Genomic DNA, 23,515 nt, shown 5'->3' with positions numbered 1-23,515 from the left:
AAGAAACTTCCTTTCAGCCTAATCTTAAAAGCAAGAAGAGTGTCTGTCTCTTGGGTTAGGCGCTGGCTCTAGAGGAGGGGGTCCTGATAGCTGTAGGTTCTGATCATGGTAGTGAGATGTGCTATCATGTATGGTTTGGAGACAGGGACACTAATGAAAAGACAGGAGGGCAAGCTGAAGATTAAGATTAAGAACGGAAGAGATGAAGATGAAATGCTCCTTTTATGTGAGTATCCTGAGATCCCGAAGCAGAATGAAAGAAATTTGACAGCTATTGTGCTCTCTGTTATTTCTGACTGCCAAGCCAGCTAACACAAAGAAAGCCTGGCTGTATTGAACTTGCTTCTTATCAGAATCAGAATCAGCATACTTTATTAATCCCTAGGGAAATTATTATACCTTTAAAAACAATCAGGGAACAAAATAACACAACGAAAACACGAGCAATATTCAAATAAAGAGAACCCAAACATAAATTTGGATTCAGATGGGATTTTACCTTAAGTCACTATCAAAGTAGTTACCCCTTTTCATCAAGTAACTGATGAGTAATCAAGTAATCTTGTATGTCTTGGTCCTAGGTCTTAGGTCCAGCATTTATCAACTTGCCTGACTCATTAACTCATGTGCAGTGTTTCTGTTTAATACCTGTTTTACTTTGCTGTAGTCTCCAGTGTATTGCCTCTAATGTTACCTTTGGTCAGTTGTCTTCAGCTTTACTTACCTTCCTGTTTCTACCTCCCCTTTTACCTCAAGTTTATTTTATACACTCATTTGTCTGTGTTTCCCAGATGGATACTCATAGTGACTCCTTGTTTTCTACCCAAAAAGCTGATTCTGTTCATCTGGACATTGCTGTTTGTTTGCTTCTCTCTGGATTTTGTTTGTTATATGCACTTCAGGCAAAAATAAAAGGGCTTGGTCTTTGTCCATGACATGCCTGTGTCTGTTAGTCCTACATTTGGTTTCTTAACCTGCAATTCTCCAAATTATGACACTTTCAGCTGTACTTAAACTGTGAAAGTAATTTTCACTTAAAACAAAATATCAAGTATTATAGGTTCATATCTTAAAAAATGACTCTAACATACAATACTTCTTCTTGGAGTTAATGTAAAAATAGTATGAAAAGCCTCAAACACAAGAACTGACTAAATATAATTTTTTACATTCTATTATTTTAATAAGGCTGGGAAAAAGTATCGATATTACAAAATATGACACTTCCTGATGCTAGCTGAAAATGGGCGAATGCTGTTAGTGAGTGTAGGGCCGGTGTACAGCAGCCCTCTACTTATTGACGCAAAAGTAAATCGGCCCACGGGAGTCCAGCCCGGTTCTATTCAGTCAAGTTAATTTAACTTCTTCTGCCAATAAACTAAAATGAGTTCCTTTATTACACTGTGGGACAGCAGCTTAATGTTAAATGTGTCCAGTTTTCAGTTTCACAGCTCTGATGTGCACTCAAAATAATTAACTGTAATTAAAATGTTTATTTTAACGCTTTGAGTGCCAAAATACAAGATTAACGCGTTTCCGGAAGATTATTGTCTTGTCGAATTTGCACTTTTTTACCTTTGTAGATTTGTATCACCATTTTATCATCTTGATTTGATAGCGTCTGTGACCGGATGGATCATTACTCGCAGAGAAAGCCCAGCGGGTTACGTTTGTGCCAAGCCAACTAACAAAAGAAAGCCTGGCGACCTTGGATGAGACTGGACGCTGTTATCGGCAGAGCTTCGGCTTCCCCCGTCACTCCTCGGTTGTTTCCGCGCAGCTGCTGAAAATGACGTCACACTTGGGTTAAAGCAAAAAAAAAAAAAAAGGCCACCCCCATCTCCATCGACAGCGGTTGTACGTCCTTCGTCGTCGTTTCGCCTGGACAAGCACCAAGTTGTAAACACTTTTTGATAAACCCACTGAGGTAGGAAAGTGCTGTTATTTTGAATTGAGTATATTACAACAGATTCCATGCAGCATGTTTCCAAACTGGAAACGATTTGTTGAATTAATTTCATAGCTCTCCAAATACCGTGCATTCGATAACTGAATGGCTAAGGCTAACCAGCTGCAAGCGTTTTCATTGTTCGATGTTTTCTAAGCTGGTATGTAAAAACCCTAAATGACGAGCGAAGAAGTAAACCTGTTTGGCTCTGAGGCGGTCTGGCTTGTTAGCTTTAGCCGCCTACCTAATGACGTTAGCCTTCATTGATACCCGTAAATGCACGCTGCATTCAAACAAAATGATCGATTTAAACTTGGACAAGTCGATTGAATGATGGGGGGGGGGTATCTATAATAAATCTTATATGTAAGTTGTAATGTCGTTGTTATAATGCCAGTCGTGGGCGATTTAATATGCTCTCAAGAGCGAGTATACACTCATGAGCTGCTAGCTGGCCCGTTAGTCTTAACAGTTTTTTTCCTACTTGTCCAGTGAAAATGATCTTCACTCACAGTTTTTACACTTAATGTTTTGAGCATTAATCAAGCATTTGTTTATAATATTTATGGAAGCGGCTGCATTAGCTTGTCGGCCATGCTACAAGGGAGCCGCCCAGTTCAGATGAATACCTTTGAACATCGGGCCTTATCTGTCTCTCCTGCTTGTATCTCAGTGCGGACTGACTCACAGTTAATCATTTATATGTAATTTGGTGGAGAAACTGCTAATCAAATAGGCTAGTGTTTAAGGAGTTTAGTAAGGTTGTGAAAATGACACTGTCATTTACATACATTTTGCGTTATAACGCTTTTAAGCGGTGAAAACCTACCGTCCACACATCTGCTACAGAGTGTCCACTCATCAGACTTTGGCAGGGTGGTGCTAAGTTCTTCACATACCAGCTGCCTCCACAGTGTGCACCCTACTATACATGAAGGCACAACAGGAATGAGTCAACAGTGTAAAACAGACTTTCTATACTCCCAGTTAGTTGTGGCATTTCATAGTTAGTTGTATTGTTATTCACCAAGAAAGTCACAATTATAAAAGCAAGACCAAAATCATAATTCAAATACATTATGTTCTTGATCCAGTCATTATCAAGTCACCAGTCACATGGTAAAGGAATGTTTTTCCTGTTCATTGAGGTTATTTAGATAGGGGTGGAATATACAAGTTCAAAATTATATCACAATACTGCATGAAAATGTGCAAAAATATATTTCTAATGATATCTATAAAAAAATACTCTGGGGTTTTTACTGGTGATTGAAGCTTGCAATCGCAAAATGAAAGGCATTTTTCATCCTTATGGAATTGCTGTCATTAATGACACACTACCGGATGCAAAGTGTGAATTATTTTCCACAGTGTGCCAGCAGTAGCAGTTTTTATGATGCAAATGACACAGAGCAGGTCAAAGTCAAGAGCAAAAGTAGCCTAGGTAGTATTTCCCCTGTAGACTTTAAGTAAAATTAGTTTAATTGAGTTTAAAAAAACAACCTTTTAATTCCTCAGCAGCCTGCACATTATTGTTGCATAAATAATAGAAATTTAAAAATAAAATCTGCCTTGGATGTATCTTGGGTGGAGCTTTTTAATCAACTGCTTAAGCAGCCCTGCTTTTCTACTGTGTCAACTCATCGGTAATTTCCATCCATCATTTGTTCTTCTTGTAATATGGAGTGCTGCTACCGAGCACTTGAGCTCAGTTGAGTCACTTATATATTAACAACAGCAAGCATCTGTTCTTTTGTAGCCCGGTTATACGCAGTGATGTTTTTGTTGTGAAACAGTTTTGCTGTTTCCACCAGTTTTCTTCCAACTTTCCTAAGCATTGTGCTTTGTTGTCAAAAGCAGTTGGACTCACCTAGGCTTGTCTCATTAATGTGTGCACTAAGGAATGTAAATACATGGTGCCACTGTATGATCGATATCATGATATGACACTTTTATGTCATAAAAGTTTGTACCAATGTTATCTTGAACAATACCATATAATCCTGTATTCAGTACCTCTAAAGAAAAACTGTTTGTGGATCTGTGTTTCAGTGGGATCTGTATGTGTTCTAACTTTTTCCAGACCACTTTCACAACTTAAAATGTCAGTGTCGCATATTCTGCAAGCCCATGTCATAGTCTGAGCCATTTAATAGTAACAGGAGGGACAGTGGAAGTCACTGGAGAGGCAGCTGACTATAGCTCCTTACACTTACTGTCAGAGTTTGTATAGTATAATCATTTATTTAAGAAAGCATAGCTGTGTCTGCTTTCATGTACAAACAAAACATATCAGCTTATGTGAGACTAGTTAACATTAATTTATTCTGATCTAACTAATATTAGACACAAATTATCTTTGGTTGAGCTAAAGAAATAAAAATCTTTAAAATATGAGCACAGAATGAGGCTGTCAAATCCACCTGAGATATTGGGCAAGAGTGCTTAAAATTAAAGTTTCTGTTTGATTGTTTATTGGATCAAAAAGCAAATTAGTGGGGATATCTTGAATTCAGAAGTGTGCAAAGAACTCTTTTACTGTCATCAGTATAACATTTCTATGAGGACAGTCTGATTTGAAACAGTAACTTGGTGAAAAAGCTGGACCCAAGATCCTAACATCAGCAACATCATTGCTGCACCAGACCCTGTGGTTCTGTGAACGGAAGACTGAATATTTCTAACCAGCAAAAGCCAAGCAGCCTGCATTGCTCACAAATTGCTATTCTTTAGTAGAACTACACTGTGACTATGACCTAAATAGAATCTAGGCCCCCTGTTTCCAGGCCTATCAGGTCTGCCTGCAGAAGCACCATAGCAAGTCTACTAATTTTCTTTCTGCTGCATGAACTTTCCGCTCATCCTAACACCCAGTTATTCAGTCTCAAATGTATAGTGATGTACTTTAAGCATTATCTGATGAACTTCCTGAAAGCGCCCTCTTTTTGCCACTCCTCCCCTTTGATGGCTTTTTAATGACTGCTGGATCGATGGCATGTACTGTAGCCACCCTATACAGATCTGCAACATGTCGACAATTGATAAACCCAAACTCAAGGTAATGATTGTGTCTGTGTAAGCACTGTGTGGCTCCGTGTGTTGTTAGTGTGCTGCACTTTGTGTTTTGGTTTCTTTAAGAAAGAAGATTCGAGAAAAGCGTAGGGCAGCTGGGATGTTATTTTGCTGAGTAAAGGGATGGGAGGAGGTACCGAGCAGAGGGAGAGAGTGAGACGCATGGGCAGGGCTACATCTTGGCTTACTCTCTTGTACAGCATAGTCATTGCAGGTGCAATGCGTCTGTCTGTGGAGTAGATGAGACAATTCTTTTTTTTTTTCGTCAGTATCAGACTTTTAAGGGGTACAGTAAAGTCTATAGATGCTGCTGCAGGCTATGACTTTGCCACAGATGTAGCCTCTGCTCTTTCAAGATACAAGAGAACCTGAGGAACCAGACTTGACATATCTGGTGTGTGTATTGCTTTGGTTTTGCAGTTTTCTGATCTGGTCTGGATTTCAACTGAGCCTGTTCTCATGGAGACACTATGGGATAATAGGTTTCTTTATTGCATGTCTTGTGTTGCTGTGAAATTCTTTGCATGCACATGAAGTCTGATATTAACGTTTAAAAATGTTCTCTGTTAACCTAACAAATGCCCTTCAAAGTCTGGCTGTTCAGTCTTTGAGAAAACTCTTAGATTTGTTGGCTTACTCCTCTCTCGTGCCTGTCAGATAACTTTTTTTTTTCAGGGCTAATGCTTTGATTAGTGCTGGTTTGCACATTTTTTTTTACCTTCAGTTCTATTTAATGTATTATATAAAGTTAGCCATATAATTTTGATGTCAGACATAGATTTAATATTTGCTAAAGGGGCTAATCCATGGATAATATGTCTTTTCCTGGAGTCTACTGAAGTAGCTACAAGCAATTTACAGTATTCAAAATAATATTGCTTCCCTTCAGTGTATCCTTAAACAGCTTACCTCATCTCCCCTGAGGGCCACACTATGTTTAAGATGTGTCTCCCAATTGTCTGTGCGTCTTCGTCAGTATCAGACTATCATTTGAGTGTGTTCGAGATAAACATATTCGATTTTCTCAGTGATGTCACAGAGATCGAAGAGTAGAGAAACAGTCTGAGCATAATGAGGTGAGGATTTTTACTTGTAAAGGCTTGGGTGTATATGACACTGACAAAACTGTAGCACTGTATATAACAGAAATTATTGAAAATCCAAATACTGTAACATTTGTTAGTGATTAAGAGAAGGCCACAAACGTGCTGGATTGCAGGATAACTCCCTTTATACAATCACCTTCATCCTCCACTATTCCTCAGTAGGGAAAAAGGCCTGCCTCGGCTCATGAGACGTGACCCCTATTCAAAACACGTTTCACCGAAGTGATTGCGTGTTGCTGAGTGAATGACTTCATCCGCTGCTCTGTGGACGTCTCCGATATAAACCCAGTGTTTAGGAAAGCTCAGTGCACTCTTAATCTGAGACATGTACTTGATAGAGTTGATCCTGTGTGGTTTGTCCTTGTCTTGATATTCACCTCCTGTGACCCTGTTTGCTACTGCTACTGCAGAGAATCTAAGTTGGCATTAAACACTTTGTTTAATGAGGCTTAATAGCTGTGTTTTTGTTAGCATAACCATGGCGTAGTAATGGGTTTTTATACAATGGCATGTTGTTTCTGAAATGTGACCATATTTTCATGTTTGCTGTTGGGGAATGCTAGCAGCAAATCTTTTCAGTTAAGCTTAAATAGAAGCAAAAAAAGTCCCTGTTTATTGATTTGTGATTGTATTGCACTGCACCAATCTCCAAGTTGTTTGGCGTGTTACACATGTTAGAGCTGTGTTTATGACATGGAATACCTTCTTACATTTTTATATCTTAATGGCTTTACTTTAATGGCTTTGATTCTACAGAAAGGGAAGCATAGACAGCGTTAGAGACCATACAATAAAAAATTCATGCAGGTACTTACAAGCACTTTTCTATCCTTACTGAGCACTCAAAAGGTGTTTTAGTCTACAAGCCACATTCATATGCAAAAATTGGTACAGCACTTAAATGCTTTTTACCTACACACGCCAGTGGATACAGTGGGTTCATGTTGAGGTTTAGCATCTCTCCCAGTGACACATTGACATGTGATTTAGAGGTGCCGGGGATTGAACCACTCACCTTCTGATAAGTTGGCATCACAGTTTGCTTCCTGAGCTGCCTGATTATACTAGCTATTTCAGGGTCGATATCCATTGTCCTCCATCCACCCACACACTTTAGTGTTTCATCACCTGACAAAGCAAGTTTTCTCTCAACACTTAGAATCAGCTGGAATCTAAAAATCTGTCAGTGAACCCAACATTACATTTTTTAGAACGTTTTCAAATATATTCATAGTTGAGGCAACTGTTGTTGTAATTTGGCACTATATAAATAAAATTGAAATGAAGAATCGCTAAATTGAGATAATTTGGGTATTTCTGCGTTAAAGTGAACCTGAAACTTTAAATGTATAGAGGCTATTTTACACCATGGAGCCCTGCTTTCAAAAGCTGATATAGATTTAAACTGTCTATGAAGCTGGAGCTAAGAAATAAGTGCCTAAAGTTAGTTTTTAAAACATGTTTAGCACCATCTTGTGTCAGTACAGAACTTTACATCACCGAGTTGGTTGGTTGGGGTCACTAGACTGTGTTTTGGTTTATGTTAGCTAACTAAAACAGAACCAGTAACTCAGGGGGGAAAAGGGAGTATAAAGGAGGAGAGTGTCTCTCCTCAGCACTGTCCTCATTTAAAGTGCTTTACAAACCCGAACATTACAGCTAACAGATGGACTCTCATGTTTCGGTCGAGCTAGAAAAACAACAGTGCATCAAATCCGATTTTTTTGACCCTATGCGACCCATATCCGATCATGGTATGACAGTGTGAACGGCACAAATCCGATATTTTCAAATCCGATCTGGGTCACTTTCGTATGTGGTACTGAATCCGATACATATCCGATGTTTTAGGAAGTGACTGCTGTGTGAATGGTCAAGTCGCATTAAATCCGTCTTTTACGTCACTGACACAAGACAGACGCTAATTATCAGCGCCGGAGAAGACATCGCGAACGCTTCCTGGCCATCCAGTGTAGATGTCAGTAAAACTGTTGGGAAGACAGCGTGAACATTTTATTTGTACTGTATAATCTGCAGATTCTGACAGAAATCTGCAACTATCCTTTGAAGCACCGCTCCTCTCTAAAACAGCAATAAGGATCATTATTAGGTTATTTACATTATTATGTAAATAACAAAACAACTTAAAGCAAAAATTGGGAAACGTAAAGTCCGAAGTCTTTATATTAAGGGCCATCAGTCAAACAATACTGTTTGCTCTGGGTCTAAACAGAGCGCGTTGTGTATGACGTCTTCTTTTGCGCATGCGGGCCGCATTGAGCGTTCACACTAGAGCGCGTTTGCTGTCGCATTTTATTTGTAGTGTGAACACGCAGACAAAAAATCGGATTTGATCAAAAAATCGGAATCGAGCATTAAGACCTGCAGTGTGAACGTAGCCTAAGAACCACTGACTGCTTAAGAGATGGAGAGTGAATGTTAGTAGTATATCCTAGGTTTCGTAACATAAAACTCATTGCACCCAGGGACGGTACAAAACAAAGATTTGGTTTTAGTGTCCTTATTTTCCCAGAGTTATTGGTTCTGTTTTTAAAAATTTAACTTTACACACTTATTTCTTAAAGCCAGCTTCACAGTGTTAAATCTATGTCAGTTGTTGCGAGCATGGCTCCATGGTGTAAATTAGCTTTTATAGATGAAGTGTTTCATGTCCACTTTAAAGTAGATACTTGGACTTTGGAATGCTGCTGACTTCCACAGTATTATGCAACTGGTTGTTCAAAGTTTTGTCATTCCTGCCCAGTATAAAATTCTGAATGTGTCTTGAAGATAGAAGCAAGTGTCACATGACTACAACCATCTGTGGGATATAGCTGGCATGCTAACACGGTTGTGGCCACCCCCTTTCCCTGACTGTCAGCAGTGAGGCTAAAAGAGAGAAAGCTGTTATCTAGTGATAGAGGAGGGGAGGGAGTGCTATCAGCAGATGCAGTCTTGTGTTTAAGGCGTCACAGGCCTGTTATTGACCTGCTTTCACACTAATGTTCTTCACACTCGCTCACACTCACATATTAAATTCCAGTCAGACTTTTACTGAAACGTCTAAGTATTTATACCCATTATCTGACAGATTATAATGTATCCAGTCCCCTTAAGACTAGTCATCCTTATATTACATTAGAGGGATATAATGGTTGTACAAATTTGCTGGGCCATTGCATTTATGAGGTCAGACCAGCAAAATTTGCAGTATGAAAATAATGATTTAGGGATTAATTTCAGCTTTAAAGGAATTAGAACATAAAGTGACGTCTAAGATTTTATCAGGTTAAAGCAGTAGCAGTAGAGGCTGCGCTTATATTGTGAAGCACAGTGCTGTCTGAATATAGTGTATTTACCTTTTTTCAAGAAAGGAGTAAACAGTGTGCATTAGTTGAAGCTTGCAAACCCAGAGAAGAATAAGACAAGTGAGATGAATAGTTCTGTTACTGTTACCTTTGTCAGTGACTTGAGAATGTCATGTTGGTTCTTAGGTGATGGAGACAGAGATTCACAGTCATATAGCAGCCAGCATGACTGTGCAGAATGAGGCTGAGTCCAGTTAAATCCTTGAAATGATTTAGGCCCTCTGATATGGGGTGAGTTAGGAGAGGGGGAGGGGTGCAAGCTGGAGATCACTTTGTGTCAGGCAGTGGGTTGATGGTCGTAATCGGCTTACAGTACACTGTTGGACTAGATTTTTGTGAGTTTTTGCATGTGTGGAGCCCCTGGGATGCTTGCTTATCTGGAGAAATACTAGCGTCTATGGAGACCAAACCATCTCTGGTTCTTGATTAAAAGCTGAATACAGCTAGACTGCTGACTTCACTAATACCCCCACGTCATTCAGAGAGGGAATTAGTGGAATCCAGGAAATTGTCTCACATTTATCCATCGGTTTTTGTGTTGCTGTCTGCAGCATCAACAAAAACACGCAGATCTAACAGCATGGACAGCCCCGCCCTCACCCTCACTCAGTCTGGTCTCAGCTGTTGTGCTTGGAGGTTGATTCAAACGGATCAATACCTCCCTGTTTCTGTTTTGTTTCTTATTAGAGAGGCTAAAAGCTCACGTTTCAGTTTGATAAAATCATAAAACTACTAAAACTCACATTGGGGTGGCTGCGGTTCAGAAGACAGAACAGGTTTGATACAAGATACAAACCCCAAGTCTGATGCATCCACCCAAGTATGATTGTGTGTTGCTGTTAGTTAGAAAGCACTTGCATAGAAAAAGCATAAAAAGTGCTTGTGTGAGAGGGTCTGAATGGCAGAATGAGGCAAGTTAACTAAAGCGCTCTGAGTGCTCACTTAGAATATTAAAGAACCAAATAAGAACCCGTCCATTTACCATTTATACTTTTTAGTTTCTTGTTACTGCTTTGATTAAGAATTTATGAATAAGTTTAATCAGATATGTTGTTTAAAGCTAAGCTGCTGGAAATGATAGATTAGTATCCTGTTTTGTCGGCTGTAACGTTCCTACTTGGATGTTGGCCACAGTTCAAGGATACTTTAACCATGGGGCCTAGGGCACAGTGGGAATGAGCTGACTGCTGCGCTCTCTTTGTGTAGTGAAGCCTAGTTACTGTTCACATGCATGTGGAATTTCCGCCCCACCCCCATTTGTCATTTTTAGTATTTCAGCTGCCAGCCCTTTGGTTGCTTAGCTAGAGACAGGATAGGGTGGGTGGGAGTTAAAGCATGCAGCCTTGCTCTTTGTATCCATGTTTGAGTCCAAAGAAAAGCAGTAAAGTGGGATGTGAGAAAAATAACAATGTTTAACTGTAAACAGGAAAATGCAAAGACTGGGGTCTTTAAAGAAATATCTAACCCTACTCAGACACAGCGAGACAAGCTGAAGATTGATTTTAACCTTCTTTTCTTTAAAGTTTATGTTTTCCATATGTGATTATGTGCATAGGATGTGTAGGCAACATATTTTTTTCATCCAAATAAATTTCCATTTTGAGATATGTTTCATTCGCTTTTCCATACACAGCTGATTTGTCTCTGCTGTTATTTAAATGTGCATGCAAAATAATCGCACGTATGTCATTGATGGTGCTTTTCCAGAAAATGGACACCGCAGGAGCCAAAGTGCTGGAGACAGCTGAAGATATCCAGGAACGTCGGCAGCAGGTCCTGGACCGCTACCGGCGTTTCAAGGAGCTGTCGATGGTGCGCCGGCAGAAGCTGGAGGACTCGTATCGCTTTCAGTTCTTCCGCCGTGATGCCGATGAATTGGAGAAGTGGATCCAGGAGAAGCTGCAGATTGCCTCTGATGAGAACTACAAGGACCCTTCCAACCTGCAGGTCTGTCAGTTATTTAATGTATATGTATTTAAGTCCTGTTAGACCGTAAGAAGGGCACCTTGTATCATATATGTTTTTCATACACAGGGCAAGCTGCAGAAACATCAAGCTTTTGAAGCTGAAGTTCAGGCCAACGCTGAAGCAATCATCAAACTGGACAAGACTGGAAATCTAATGATCACTGAGGGCCACTTTGCATCTGACACTATTCGAGTGAGTAGCCAAAATGCACACTAATATGCAGTGTGTTGACATTTAGGTATGCCTGTGGTGGGCTTTGGGGTTATATGTATGTTCATGATGGATGTAGCCACTGTGACACCAAACATTGCTTTCCTGACTATTTATTAGTTGTTATTATTAGAAAGCTACGTCCCTAAATATACAGGAGCAACATACGGAGACAGATACTTGATAATTAGTGCAACATAAGAGAAAAATAAAATATTAGAATTTCACTCACATAAAATGTAGGTCTTCTTGATGACTATTAACCCCTTCCATCCGATTCAGTCCTACACGCCTTACCGGACACAACAGAGGCCAATAGTTACAAGTGTCAATATGGCCGAGTATATAAAAGTAGGTGCTGACCTGTGGTGTGACTCTTGAGTGCTGTGAATTCTTAAAGATTGAGTCAGCTTTCCCCTATTTGTGACTGAACAGTTTCAAAATGTACTTTTTATCGCATGCACTGTGTTTCATATGAATCAGCTCTTCCACGATCTTCAGTGGAAAAGACTTCTCTTTGGTTTTCCAGCATCTATCCAAGATAATTTTCTCATTTCTTGTCACTAACTTTATTAACACTTCCCACCTTTGTCACTTGCGCTAGACTCGTCTGGAGGAGCTGCATCACCTGTGGGACCTCCTGCTGGAGAAAACCAAGGAAAAGGGCATGCGTCTGTTGCAGGCCCAGAAACTGGTCCAGTATCTGCGTGAGTGTGAAGATGCCCTGGACTGGATTAGTGACAAGGTTAGATTCATATCTCTGTGTTTGTTTTAAACATAGAAAGACTTGAGCATGAGTATATGAACTGGATTTCTCTCCATTTCACAGAATGAGGATGAAGGCAGATGTAGTTACAATTACAGTTCCCATAGTTTACCATTTCAGTTTAGCCGTCGTCATTGCAAGAAAATTAGACATGACCTGTAAAGTGGACATGAAACAATACATGTATAAAGGCTGGATTTAAGAAACATGTGTTTTTAGAACATGTTAAGTGGCGTCTTGTGCCAGTACAGAACATTGGTGGGTTGGTTGATTGCAGCTAATAGACCTACCTCAGTTTATGTTTGCTAAGTAGTGACAGAACTGATAACTCGGTTGAAAACAAGGAGACACAAAAATAAAAATCAGTCAAAGTTGGTCACTTGGTCAGATTCTGCAGAAATCTATTTTATGTTAAGACATTTGATGTTACTCTGTTCTGTAACGACTGTTCTTTGATGACATGAGTGAGGTGTCTCATTATGCAGAACGCTCTCTCAACATTGTCCTCAGAAGCCTCTCTATCATTACTCCAGCCAGTATTGGCTGACAATCATGATGCCTGCATCAGGGAGGAGCTACCCTCCTCCCTATAAAAGGGTGTGATGCAGCGTCACTCGTCATTCAAGATAAGCGCACCTCTTCCTCGCTATATGCAAAGAGTGTGATCTGGTGAGACACCAAGTTCTCCTTCAAACATTTAATTTGGTGTCTCACTATGGGGATATGCATAGTGTGTATTGCCAGCTAAGCTTATCTGAATGACTGAGTGCCATCTTAAAAGATCTCATGTGGACCCAGACTTAAGACAGTGTGGGCTAGGGATGGTGCAGTAATATCCAACCTGTAGAACCTTGCAAAGATCAAAGGTGAAGCCCAGCTTGCTGTTGCAAATATTTTCTCTACAGAGACACCCCTAAAGATGACCCAAGAGGTTGCCATCCCTCTAGTAGAACGTACATAAATCCTCCAAATGACATCCCGGCACTAAGGTTAAATCCTACATAGACACAAGAAGTTTAGAGAGAAAGTAGAGCTGTCGTGCCCCTTTCATAAAATGGCAGGCTAGTGGTAATGCCTCACCGGCTTTCTGTAAAGCTCCTTTGGCAGGCTGAAATGTCTGCCAGAGATACTTTAATTGTGGAAAAGGCCTTTCCTTTATCTAACAGCCCCTGCAGAAAAGTGGTGTTTGCTGTTACAGAGCATCAAAAAACAAAAAACTTATTCTATTACAGTGACATTGTGGAGGGGGCCCTAGCACTATGAATAGTGACTATGACCCTCTAAGGTAGTCCTTCCGTACTCAGATTAGCCCACAGGGCAAGGCGGGGTTATACGTTTCCCCCCCTAGCCTGGGAAACTAGGTCTCGTTGGAGGGGAAAGACCTTCCTGGCTGTGACAGCTGCCAGTGACACCCACTGAGTGAGAAATGTAGGATTTCTCCAGTGGCAGAGTGCTGCAGTGCAGTGTGCTGTCACTCTGATATGGTAGTAGGCATGGCACTTTGGGCATAGTTTCAGTGATGCAACCCATCAATCAAATCCCCTCACATGCAGTCTGCCTAGTGGGATGACTGCCAGTGAAGATGCCATTAATTCCAGCATCTGCTGGCATAGCCTAAATAGGAGACATCTCCACACCATGAAAGAGATGGGCTGAGTTGGCAGCAGGACACTCTTTTTGTAGATTGTAGTGAAACCCAGAGCCATCAGGTGATCCACTGCCACCCAGCAGCTAATCGTCTATGCATGTTGCTAGGTGCGCTTCATGAATACCCAAGGGCTCAGTGAGACAAATGGCAGGACCAAGTACTCGTGCGTTTTGCTCTGAATCACCACTTGCAGGAATTTAATGTGAAGTGGGTAAATCGAGATGTGAAAATATGGGTCCTTCAGGTCTATTAATGTAAACCAGTCACCTGGGCGCACTACATGTAGAGCAGAGTGGCATTTGTCAGCATCCTGAACTTGTAAGACCTGAAATGCTGATTCAGTGCCCTTTAGTCCAGTATCAGACGCAGTCCCCCTTCCTTCTTGGGAACGAGAAAATACTTTGAGTAAAATCTGCATTGGCTCTGCTCCTGAGGTATTTCTCATATTTATAGCAAGGTAGATATTTCTTCTTGCAGTATTCTGGCTGATTCATGATTTTGCATGAGAGGAAATAACTCTGTGAAATCTGTAAGGGTTGGTTGCAAATTGCAAGCGGTATCTTCGCTTGAATGCCCTCACAGCCCACTCTCCTCATCTCTCTACTCTTGCTGAGAGAACGCCCAAAGCCAGGCAGCCCACAGTGGAAATTACTTTGGCTCCCTCTTGTGATGGAAGAAGGTTTTGCAACCAAATCCCAATTGCCCATGCGGGTGGTCTGAATTTGACCAGCATTCACTGAGGAAATGTACCCCAGTGGTGTTTGGGGGGTGTGAGGGGATTATGCCAAGGGCATGGGATTATTTTCCCAAATTACATTTAGGCTTCACTTTTCCACACCCGCAATATGAAGTAATCCAGTCAGTGAGATGATGTGAGGAAAAAGAAAGACGTCCAAAAAGCGTGGACATAGACTTGTATGTTAGGATTCCTGATTATCCTTTGGTAAGAAAATTAGTTGTGTTTGTGGTGTACTAAACTGTTTGAGTGGGTTTAGGAAAGCTTGGAAAAACATTTTATTTTTTTTAATATTGGCAATCGCATCTTTTGGCCAAGCTGTTTGTGCCGCTCGGTACATCGGGCCAGAGAGGACGAAAAGAAGTTCTAATTTGTCGATCTGGTCAGTCACCTGTCACCTGACTCAAACAGGCAATCCTCCAAAGAGTTTACAAACCTGATGATTACAGAGGTCGTGCTTTTTGTTATTTGTTGCAATTATTTTGAATTATAACGAAAGCCAGACTTATTGTATCAGATAGTAAAGCACCAAGGCATACTTTCTCTCTTTTTTTTTTAACTTTCTCTTTCTCCACTTTTACCTAAAGGAGGCCATCGCCACATCAGAAGAGCTGGGCCAGGACCTGGAGCACGTGCAGCTCCTGCAGAAGAAGTTTGAGGAGTTCCAGACGGATCTGGCTGCCCATGAGGAACGTGTGAATGAGGTGAACCAGCTTGCAGCTAAGCTGATCCAGGAATCCCATCCAGAGGCAGAGCTCATCGTGCGCAAGCAGGACGAGGTCAACGCGGCCTGGCAGCGCCTGAAGGGCCTGGCCCAACAGAGGCAGGGCAAGCTGTTTGGAGCTGCTGAGGTGCAGCGCTTCAACAGGTAAGCAGCATCATAGCCATAACACATGAAAACCCTTACACTGTGTGTGTGTTTGTTTGTTTGTCATGCTGCCGTTAGTAACAGACTGTGTGTTTACCTCGAATAGGGATGTGGATGAAACCATCAGCTGGATCAAGGAGAAGGAGCAGCTGATGGGGTCTGATGACTTTGGGCGTGACCTGGCCAGTGTTCAGGCTCTGCTGCGCAAACATGAGGGCCTGGAGAGAGACCTGGCAGCTTTGGAAGATAAGGTAGGGCATATGCCGCTCTCCGCTATGTTAGCAAATATAGTAAACGGGAAGTTAAAAACTTGATATCCTGACTTGCTGTGTTCTCCTTCCTTAAATCAGGTCAAAACTCTGGGTGGTGACGCTGAGCACCTGCAGCAGACACATCCACAGAACGCTTCGCAGATCCATTTGAAAAAGGACGAACTTATCACCAACTGGGAACAGATTCGCACTCTGTCTACCGAGCGCCGTGCCCGTCTGAACGACTCCTACCAGTAAAATACCAATAAATGCAGTAAAACAAGCAAATCATTCATCAACCTTTCACAGAAGCCAGGAGATAAAGTTATATGCAAAGGCCATGTGTTGGAGCATATTACTCTGTTTTAAACAACATGCTGATAACTGTTCACAATATATAATTACTTTACCTGATATGTTTTTAGAATTAACGCTGATGAACAACAACAACAAACTAATGTACCCAGGTCTATATTTGGGATGTAATGATGATCACAGTGAAATACATACACAACAAAAAATATAACTTATATCGGGGAATGAAAACACATATGCACATAAACCTTTCTAGGATTTATAACTGATTTAGACTTCTGTGTGAATCTTTGTGGACTTTGTGGGGTCTTCTGTACAGAGTAATTTTCAGTTCATATTTGCCAAGAGCTCAGGCCTGTTGAAGAGCCACTTGTCCAACCAAGTTTGCTCATTCTGTCCTTTTTTGATGATTTGTTTTAGGCTGCAGCGTTTCACTGCTGACTTTAGGGATCTGACTAGCTGGGTAACTGAGATGAAGGCTCTGATCAATGCTGATGAACTGGCCAATGATGTGGCTGGAGCTGAGGCCTTGTTAGACCGCCATCAGGAGCACAAGGTAAAATCTTCTAAACTATAGAGACCTCCAGCCTAAAGTGTCTTTGCACTTAGTGTAAAGGCTCAAGAAAGTGTCAAATCCTTTTGTCTCATAATTCACACCCTGTGTTAGTCAACCTGTTTCCATGTCTTTCTTATTTATATTTTTTTAGGGAGAGATTGACGCTCACGAGGACAGTTTTAGAACTACAGATGAAGCTGGCCAGGCCTTGCTCAGTGCAGGACACTATGCCTCTGACGAGGTGAAGGAAAAGGTAGGATTAAGACACCGTGTAGGTAGAATTTTCTCCACTCTTCATCTGTGTCATACTAGCATTTAAAATGCTCTTCTTTGTGTATTTTGTGTAGCTTGGTGTCCTTGCTGCAGAAAAGGAGTCTCTGCTGGAGTTGTGGGAGGTTCGCAGGCAGCAGTATGAGCAGTGCATGGACCTGCAGCTCTTTTACAGGGATACTGAGCAAGTTGACAACTGGATGAGCAAGCAAGAGGTAAGTTACCACACCAGGAGAGCTTGGTGTTTATTAGCAAAAAGATGTGCTGTGGCAGTTTTTCATGTATTCTCCTTGCGTAGGCTTTCCTCCTGAATGAAGACCTTGGTGACTCCCTGGACAGTGTAGAGGCACTGCTTAAAAAACATGAAGATTTTGAGAAGTCGCTGAGTGCTCAAGAAGAGAAGATCACTGTAAGTTTATTAAATTTGCCCAGTTACATGACGAATATTGCATCTTCTATTCTTGAATTATTGCCACTGTGTGAGAATTGTAAATTGAAATTAACCTTTAATCTGTTTGTGCTGCACATCTCCAGGCTTTGGATGAATTTGCTACCAAACTGATTCAGAACAACCACTATGCCAAAGAGGATGTGGCTACACGCAGAGATGCTGTAAGCACTGCTGTCTGCTTTCCACATCAGACATAAAATCAAATACAATAGGCTTTCTCTGAAAATGTGTTTTCTCTCCTTGTTGCATTTATAGCTACTCAGCCGCCGCAATGCCCTGCATGACCGTGCTCAGTCTCGTCGTGCTGCCTTGGAGGACTCCTTCCACCTCCAGCAGTTCTTCAGGGACTCCGATGAGCTTAAGAGCTGGATCAATGAAAAGATGAAGACTGCTACTGATGAGGCTTACAAGGTAATTTGTGAAAGAAATTGATATTGTCTTCTCCCGATATTTGTGTCTCCCATTTTTTTGATGTTCATTTGTGCATTGTGATGTTTTCTTTTGTGTCTGTTTTCTCCATTGCTGAAATTCTGTGTCTCTGCTCTCCTGTCAACAGGACCCCTCCAACCTGCAGGGCAAGGTGCAGAAACACCAGGCCTTTGAAGCGGAGCTGTCTGCTAACCAGAGCCGAATCGATGCCCTGCAGAAGTCAGGCCAGGAGCTGCTGGATGGAAAGCATTATGCCTCAACTGAGGTTTCTGGTCACATGGAAGAAGTCAGCTCTCAGTGGAAAAAACTGCTGGAGGCCACTGAGCTCAAAGGTATAGTTTGGAGGAAAAGTGAACATAAAGATTTGATTTGAGCTGTGCACAGTGACAAAGTGTCTCTAAACCACACAGGGACAAAAGTCATTCAGTTATTCTACCATGGGAAAAGAACAATTCAAAGCAATTACTGTTACATTTCTGCTCATGATGAGTGAATGTAAACATCTGACCACAACTTTAGCTGAGGAATGGGTTATTTGAAGAGTATCAGTCAGGTTTCAGAGCTCCTCACAGCACAGAAACAGCTTTAGTGAAGGTTACAAATGATCTTCTTATGGCCTCTGACAGTGGACTCATCTCTGTGTTTGTCCTGCTAGACCTCAGTGCAGCGTTCGATACTGTCGACCATAATATTTTATTACAGTGTTCAGGGCATGCTGTAGGTATTACAAATGTTTTGAATCATATCTATCTAATAGCCTCCAATTTGTTCATGTAAGTGCAGAGTCCTCTTCGCACACTAATACTCATTATGGAGTTCACAGGGTTCTGTACTAGGACCAATTCTATTTACATTATACAGGCTTCCCTTAGGCATTATCATCAGAAGACATAGCATACAATTGTTCATTAAGTCAAATATACACCAATTAGTTAAAGTGCAGGAATGTTTTAAAGACCAGGTTATTGTACTTGGCCCTGACAATCTTAGAAATATGGTATCTAACCAAATGGCATTATCTTTGCCTCCAGTAACACGGTGAGGAATCTTGGAGTTGTTTTTACGAATATTAAACAGATATGTGGGACTGCTTTCTTCTGTTTGAGCAATATCTCTAAAATGAGAAACATTCTGTATCTGAACTAGTTCATTGGTTCTAGTTTTTCCTTCCCACTGTCGCCAAAGTCCTTCCTCAAAGGGGGTCATATAATAGTTAGGGTTTTTTATTTTCTTTGTTGAGTCTTTATCTTACAGTGTAAAGCACCTTGAGTTATTTAGCACTGTATAAATAAAAATGAATTGAACTGAATAGCTGGGCCATTAATGTACTTGGAAAACCATGAAAGAAAAGTCTGTCCCTGGTGATTCAGAACAACAGTCAGAGCTTTTTTTCTTTTCTTTAAAGGCATCAAGCTGCGTGAAGCCAACCAGCAGCAGCAGTTCAACAGAAATGTAGAGGACATAGAGCTGTGGCTGTATGAAGTGGAGGGCCACCTGGCTTCAGATGATTATGGAAAAGACCTGACAAGTGTTCAGAACCTGCAGAAGAAACATGCACTGCTGGAGGCTGATGTGGCAGCTCACCAGGTAACAAGCACTCAGCCCAAATTATGGAGCTCCCATACACTGCTTTGGTGAATGCGACACTAATGTAAATGTCCCCATCAGGATCGGATTGATGGCATAACAATCCAGGCCCGCCAGTTCCAGGAGGCTGGCCACTTTGATGCTGACAACATCCGCAAGAAGCAAGAGGCTTTGGTGGTTCGGTATGAAGCTCTGCGTGAACCCATGGCTGCACGCAAGCAGAAGCTGTCAGACTCTCTAAGGCTGCAGCAGCTGTTCAGAGATATTGAAGATGAGGAGACTTGGATCCGTGAGAAAGAGCCCATCGCTGCCTCTACTAACAGAGGTAAAATCAGACTAATTGTCTATGCAGCTCTAAGAAATTAAAGTTTGTAATTGGAGGTATATACTCATTGAAAGTGATCATTTCAGAAATAAAGTTTAAATTGGAGCCTCATATTTCAGATCACTGGAGCTCCATAAAATGTTTCTCTGACGTTTTTTCTCAGGCAAAGACTTGATCGGTGTCCAGAACTTGCTGAAGAAGCACCAGGCTCTGCAGGCTGAAATCACAGGTCACGAGCCTCGCATTAAGGCTGTCACCCAGAAGGGAGAAGCTATGGTGGAGGAAGGTATTGATTTAAATCCTAAGATTCCTCTGTTATCTTCAGTGAGATGATGGTGATGTTTAAATGCAAGTAAAATATCACTGCAACAGTGGGGGGAAAAAAACAGCTGAGGTTTCATGGGTGTGGTGTCCAGGTCACTTTGCTGGTGAGGATGTGAAGGCTAAGCTGGCTGAGCTGCATGGGCGTTGGGACACTCTGAAGGCCAAGGCCTCCCAGAGGAGACAGGACCTTGAGGACTCTCTGCAGGCCCAGCAATACTTTGCCGATGCTAACGAGGCCGAGTCTTGGATGAGGGAAAAGGAACCCATTGTTGGGAGCCCAGACTATGGCAAAGACGAGGACTCAGCTGAGGTACAGATTTTACAACAGAAGAATATACAGTGGTGTGAAAAAGTGTTTGTCTAATATTTAAATATGTTCTGAAACATTTAAGTGTGGCAAACATACAAAGAAATAGGAAATCAGGAAGAGAGCAAACACTTTTCACACCACTGTAACTGTCACTACCAATGAATTATTGTTGTGCTGTTAAAGTTTAAAATCTTATGATGTAGTTTTGGGTTTTTTGCTCTATTAAAAGTTAAAGTGGGCTTAAAGCTTCCAATTAGTTCCCTTTGTGAGAAATGTAGTTGTGCTGAGTTGTTTCTTCTCCACAGGCTCTGCTAAAGAAGCACGAAGCCCTGATGTCTGACCTGAGCGCTTACGGCAGCAGTATCCAGTCCCTGAAGGAGCAGGCCCAGTCCTGCAGGGTAAGTTTAAAAAGTCCCTGAATTCTGATCTGTCCTGAAGCATCACTGTCTATTCGCAGAACACAAATCAGTAACAAGTTTCTTTTAACTAAACAGCAACAAGTTGCACCAACCGATGATGAGACCGGGAAGGAGCTGGTCCTGGCCCTGTATGACTATCAGGAGAAGAGCCCACGTGAAGTTACCATGAAGAAAGGAGACATTCTCACTCTCCTCAACAGCACTAACAAGGTACGGCACTGTGTAGTAGTCAAGCATCAGTAAATATCATAATTTAGTATCTTGGTCAAGGATATTGCAGATTTGGCATGCAGATCAGCCAGGGATCAAACTACCAACCTTCCTATTAGTAGATGACCAGCTCTACTGCCTGACTCTCGTCCACCCCGCCACATTACATACTAATGACTTCATCTCTCCCCTGCTGCAGGACTGGTGGAAAGTGGAGGTGAATGATCGCCAGGGCTTCGTTCCTGCTGCTTATGTGAAGAAGCTCGACCCCACCCAATCCTCATCCAGGGAGAACCTGCTGGATGAACATGGCAGCATTGCACTTCGCCAAGACCAGATTGAAAATCAGTAAGAAACCCACAGCCTGAACTCTTCTGTTTCAGAATCGGGTCCACTAATCCACTTTAACCTGTCTGCTCTGCACTTTAGTCTTTCTTTACTTCCATCCATTTGTTTAACACTAATTACCTTGCTCCTGGCCCCTTGTCCTGTTTCCTCTGCTGTCCTATCTCTGTATTTAACTACTTAATCTTTTCTTGCTGTGCTTTCGCCTTGCCTTGCCGCTGTGCAGGCTTGTCACCAAGGAGGCCTGCAGCGTGTCTGTGCGCATGAAGCAGGTGGAAGAGCTGTGAGTAGGAACCAGTGCCCCTCTGCGTGTACTTGTGGTCGTGATACCTATAATAGATATCATCCATCACCCACCCCAAATACTATGTTGTGTGACACTGTGTGTATTTCACCCCTGGCCTCTATTCAGTCCAGGATAGAAGCAGCTTCTGATGCACATCTGTTACATCCTTCTTATCCCAGGTTACCCTATAGGGATGTCAGTTTATGTTCTGCCCTACACACACTGGGATTTGATTGGTTCTTAGGTGTCTCAATGAATCAGTGAAATATTCACAAATTATTTGAAATTTGTGTGACATATAAATTAACAGAAACAAACTGGCTTGTCGATGTGTCGGGGTTTAGTTTGGGACAACGTTACTACAGCTGTAACCCCAGAGGCTGGGTGCCTTGCTGGCAGTGGATGAAAAGTTATTAAAAGGAGCATACAGTATTTATGTCACTACTTTTATTTTACAGCAACATCCCAGAGCCTTATTAAAAATCTAACAAAGCAAACACAGCTCTCAGGAAAAATGACCACACATTATTTTAACCATGTTCTTTATGATGCCTTTAAATTCAACACTAAATGTGCTTCTTTACTTTTAGATTGGTAGAAAATAAATAAGTAAAGAAGGATAAATGATTAAAAGAAAAAAATTAGTCTGACTGTGACCAATTAAGCTTTTTCCCTGACATTACGAATTTCCAATGTAATGCTTGCTAAACTTCCCTGCTAAGCTAACACATCTCATCTTATTATCATTGTAGTGGTGTTGTTGAATACTCTAAACACTTCTTAGCCCTGCATGAAAGTGGCAACCTGTCCAAGGTGTGTTCTGCCTCTCATCCCATGGTAGCTGGGAGAGGCTCCCCCCCCCCCTCTTTTTATCAAGATTTTCTAGATGCTTTGGTCCTTAAACACTCCCCATCATCAGGATGATGCCTGCCCCCAGGTACTGGTTTTATTAGATTATTCAATGAATCTATAAAATGTCATGGAGACCAGAGAGCAATATGTGTGGATGTTTCCTGACACAAGAGTAAAACGTTGTGGAGAATGGGACCCCTTCATTACTACACTACTCATCAATTATGATAATAAATTTCTGTCAGCCATACCATGCAAGGCTTCCTTCTCATGTCCCATGTCTACAGACTCCAAACACAAAGCATGTCAGTGTCCACCCACTTTTTAAATTTTATTTCACTTTTTTTTTTAATTAGTTTGGGGGGGTTTTTTGTTTTTTTTTTCTAGTGCTTCACTTACATTCATTCTTTAATGTTCTTTTTTCCAAGATATGGCACTCTGTTAGAGTTGGGGGAGAAGCGCAAGGACATGCTTGAGAAAAGCTGCAAGAAGTTTATGTTATTCCGTGAAGCCAACGAGCTCCAGCAGTGGATTCATGAGAAGGAGAGCACCCTCACTAATGAGGAGATGGGCTCTGATCTGGAGCAGGTTGAGGTTCTACAGAAGAAGTTTGATGACTTCCAGAAGGTAATGTCTGTTGTTTTTAGTTTGTTTTATTTTTTAAGCTTGATCCTTTTCCCAAAAAATCTACATGACTATTGACTTAAAGTTATCTGAATTACTTGTATATGGTCTTTACTTGTATGTGAATTGTAAACACAACAAATCAGTGACCATATAACAACTAAATTTGGCCCATGCAGTAGGACAGTGATCCAGAGCACAGAAGCAAATCTACAAACAACAAAGAAAAAACCTTAGAGGTGTTGCAAGGCCCAGTCAAAATTCAGAGCTC

General features: G+C 41.4%; 1 protein-coding gene across 4 annotated transcripts in view; it reads left to right on the top strand.

Moving 5' to 3' along the window:
• The first annotated feature begins 4,944 nt into the window (after positions 1-4,944).
• sptan1 (spectrin alpha, non-erythrocytic 1) overlaps positions 4,945-23,515 on the top strand; it is a 35,574-nt gene continuing 17,003 nt past the window's right edge. For 2 of the 4 annotated variants that reach the window (XM_087844023.1, XM_087844022.1), the window contains exons 1-23: positions 4,945-5,006; positions 11,202-11,441; positions 11,529-11,654; positions 12,277-12,417; positions 15,410-15,690; positions 15,797-15,941; positions 16,041-16,195; positions 16,677-16,812; positions 16,964-17,065; positions 17,160-17,297; positions 17,381-17,491; positions 17,617-17,694; positions 17,789-17,944; positions 18,090-18,294; positions 19,368-19,549; positions 19,631-19,874; positions 20,038-20,160; positions 20,291-20,508; positions 20,814-20,906; positions 21,003-21,137; positions 21,337-21,485; positions 21,709-21,765; positions 23,049-23,247. In XM_087844023.1, the coding sequence (XP_087700149.1) occupies positions 4,977-5,006; positions 11,202-11,441; positions 11,529-11,654; positions 12,277-12,417; positions 15,410-15,690; positions 15,797-15,941; positions 16,041-16,195; positions 16,677-16,812; positions 16,964-17,065; positions 17,160-17,297; positions 17,381-17,491; positions 17,617-17,694; positions 17,789-17,944; positions 18,090-18,294; positions 19,368-19,549; positions 19,631-19,874; positions 20,038-20,160; positions 20,291-20,508; positions 20,814-20,906; positions 21,003-21,137; positions 21,337-21,485; positions 21,709-21,765; positions 23,049-23,247 (3,444 nt within the window). In that variant the 5' untranslated portion in view covers positions 4,945-4,976. The remainder of the gene's footprint in view (positions 5,007-11,201; positions 11,442-11,528; positions 11,655-12,276; positions 12,418-15,409; positions 15,691-15,796; positions 15,942-16,040; positions 16,196-16,676; positions 16,813-16,963; positions 17,066-17,159; positions 17,298-17,380; positions 17,492-17,616; positions 17,695-17,788; positions 17,945-18,089; positions 18,295-19,367; positions 19,550-19,630; positions 19,875-20,037; positions 20,161-20,290; positions 20,509-20,813; positions 20,907-21,002; positions 21,138-21,336; positions 21,486-21,708; positions 21,766-23,048; positions 23,248-23,515) is intronic. The other 2 variants (XM_087844025.1, XM_087844024.1) reach the window with 1 other exon arrangement.

This window comes from Neolamprologus brichardi, chromosome 7 (genome assembly GCF_056152115.1).
Source record: "Neolamprologus brichardi isolate AB-2024 chromosome 7, ASM5615211v1, whole genome shotgun sequence".
NCBI classification, from domain to species: domain Eukaryota; kingdom Metazoa; phylum Chordata; class Actinopteri; order Cichliformes; family Cichlidae; genus Neolamprologus; species Neolamprologus brichardi.
This window is presented reverse-complemented; position numbering and strand designations above follow the sequence as displayed.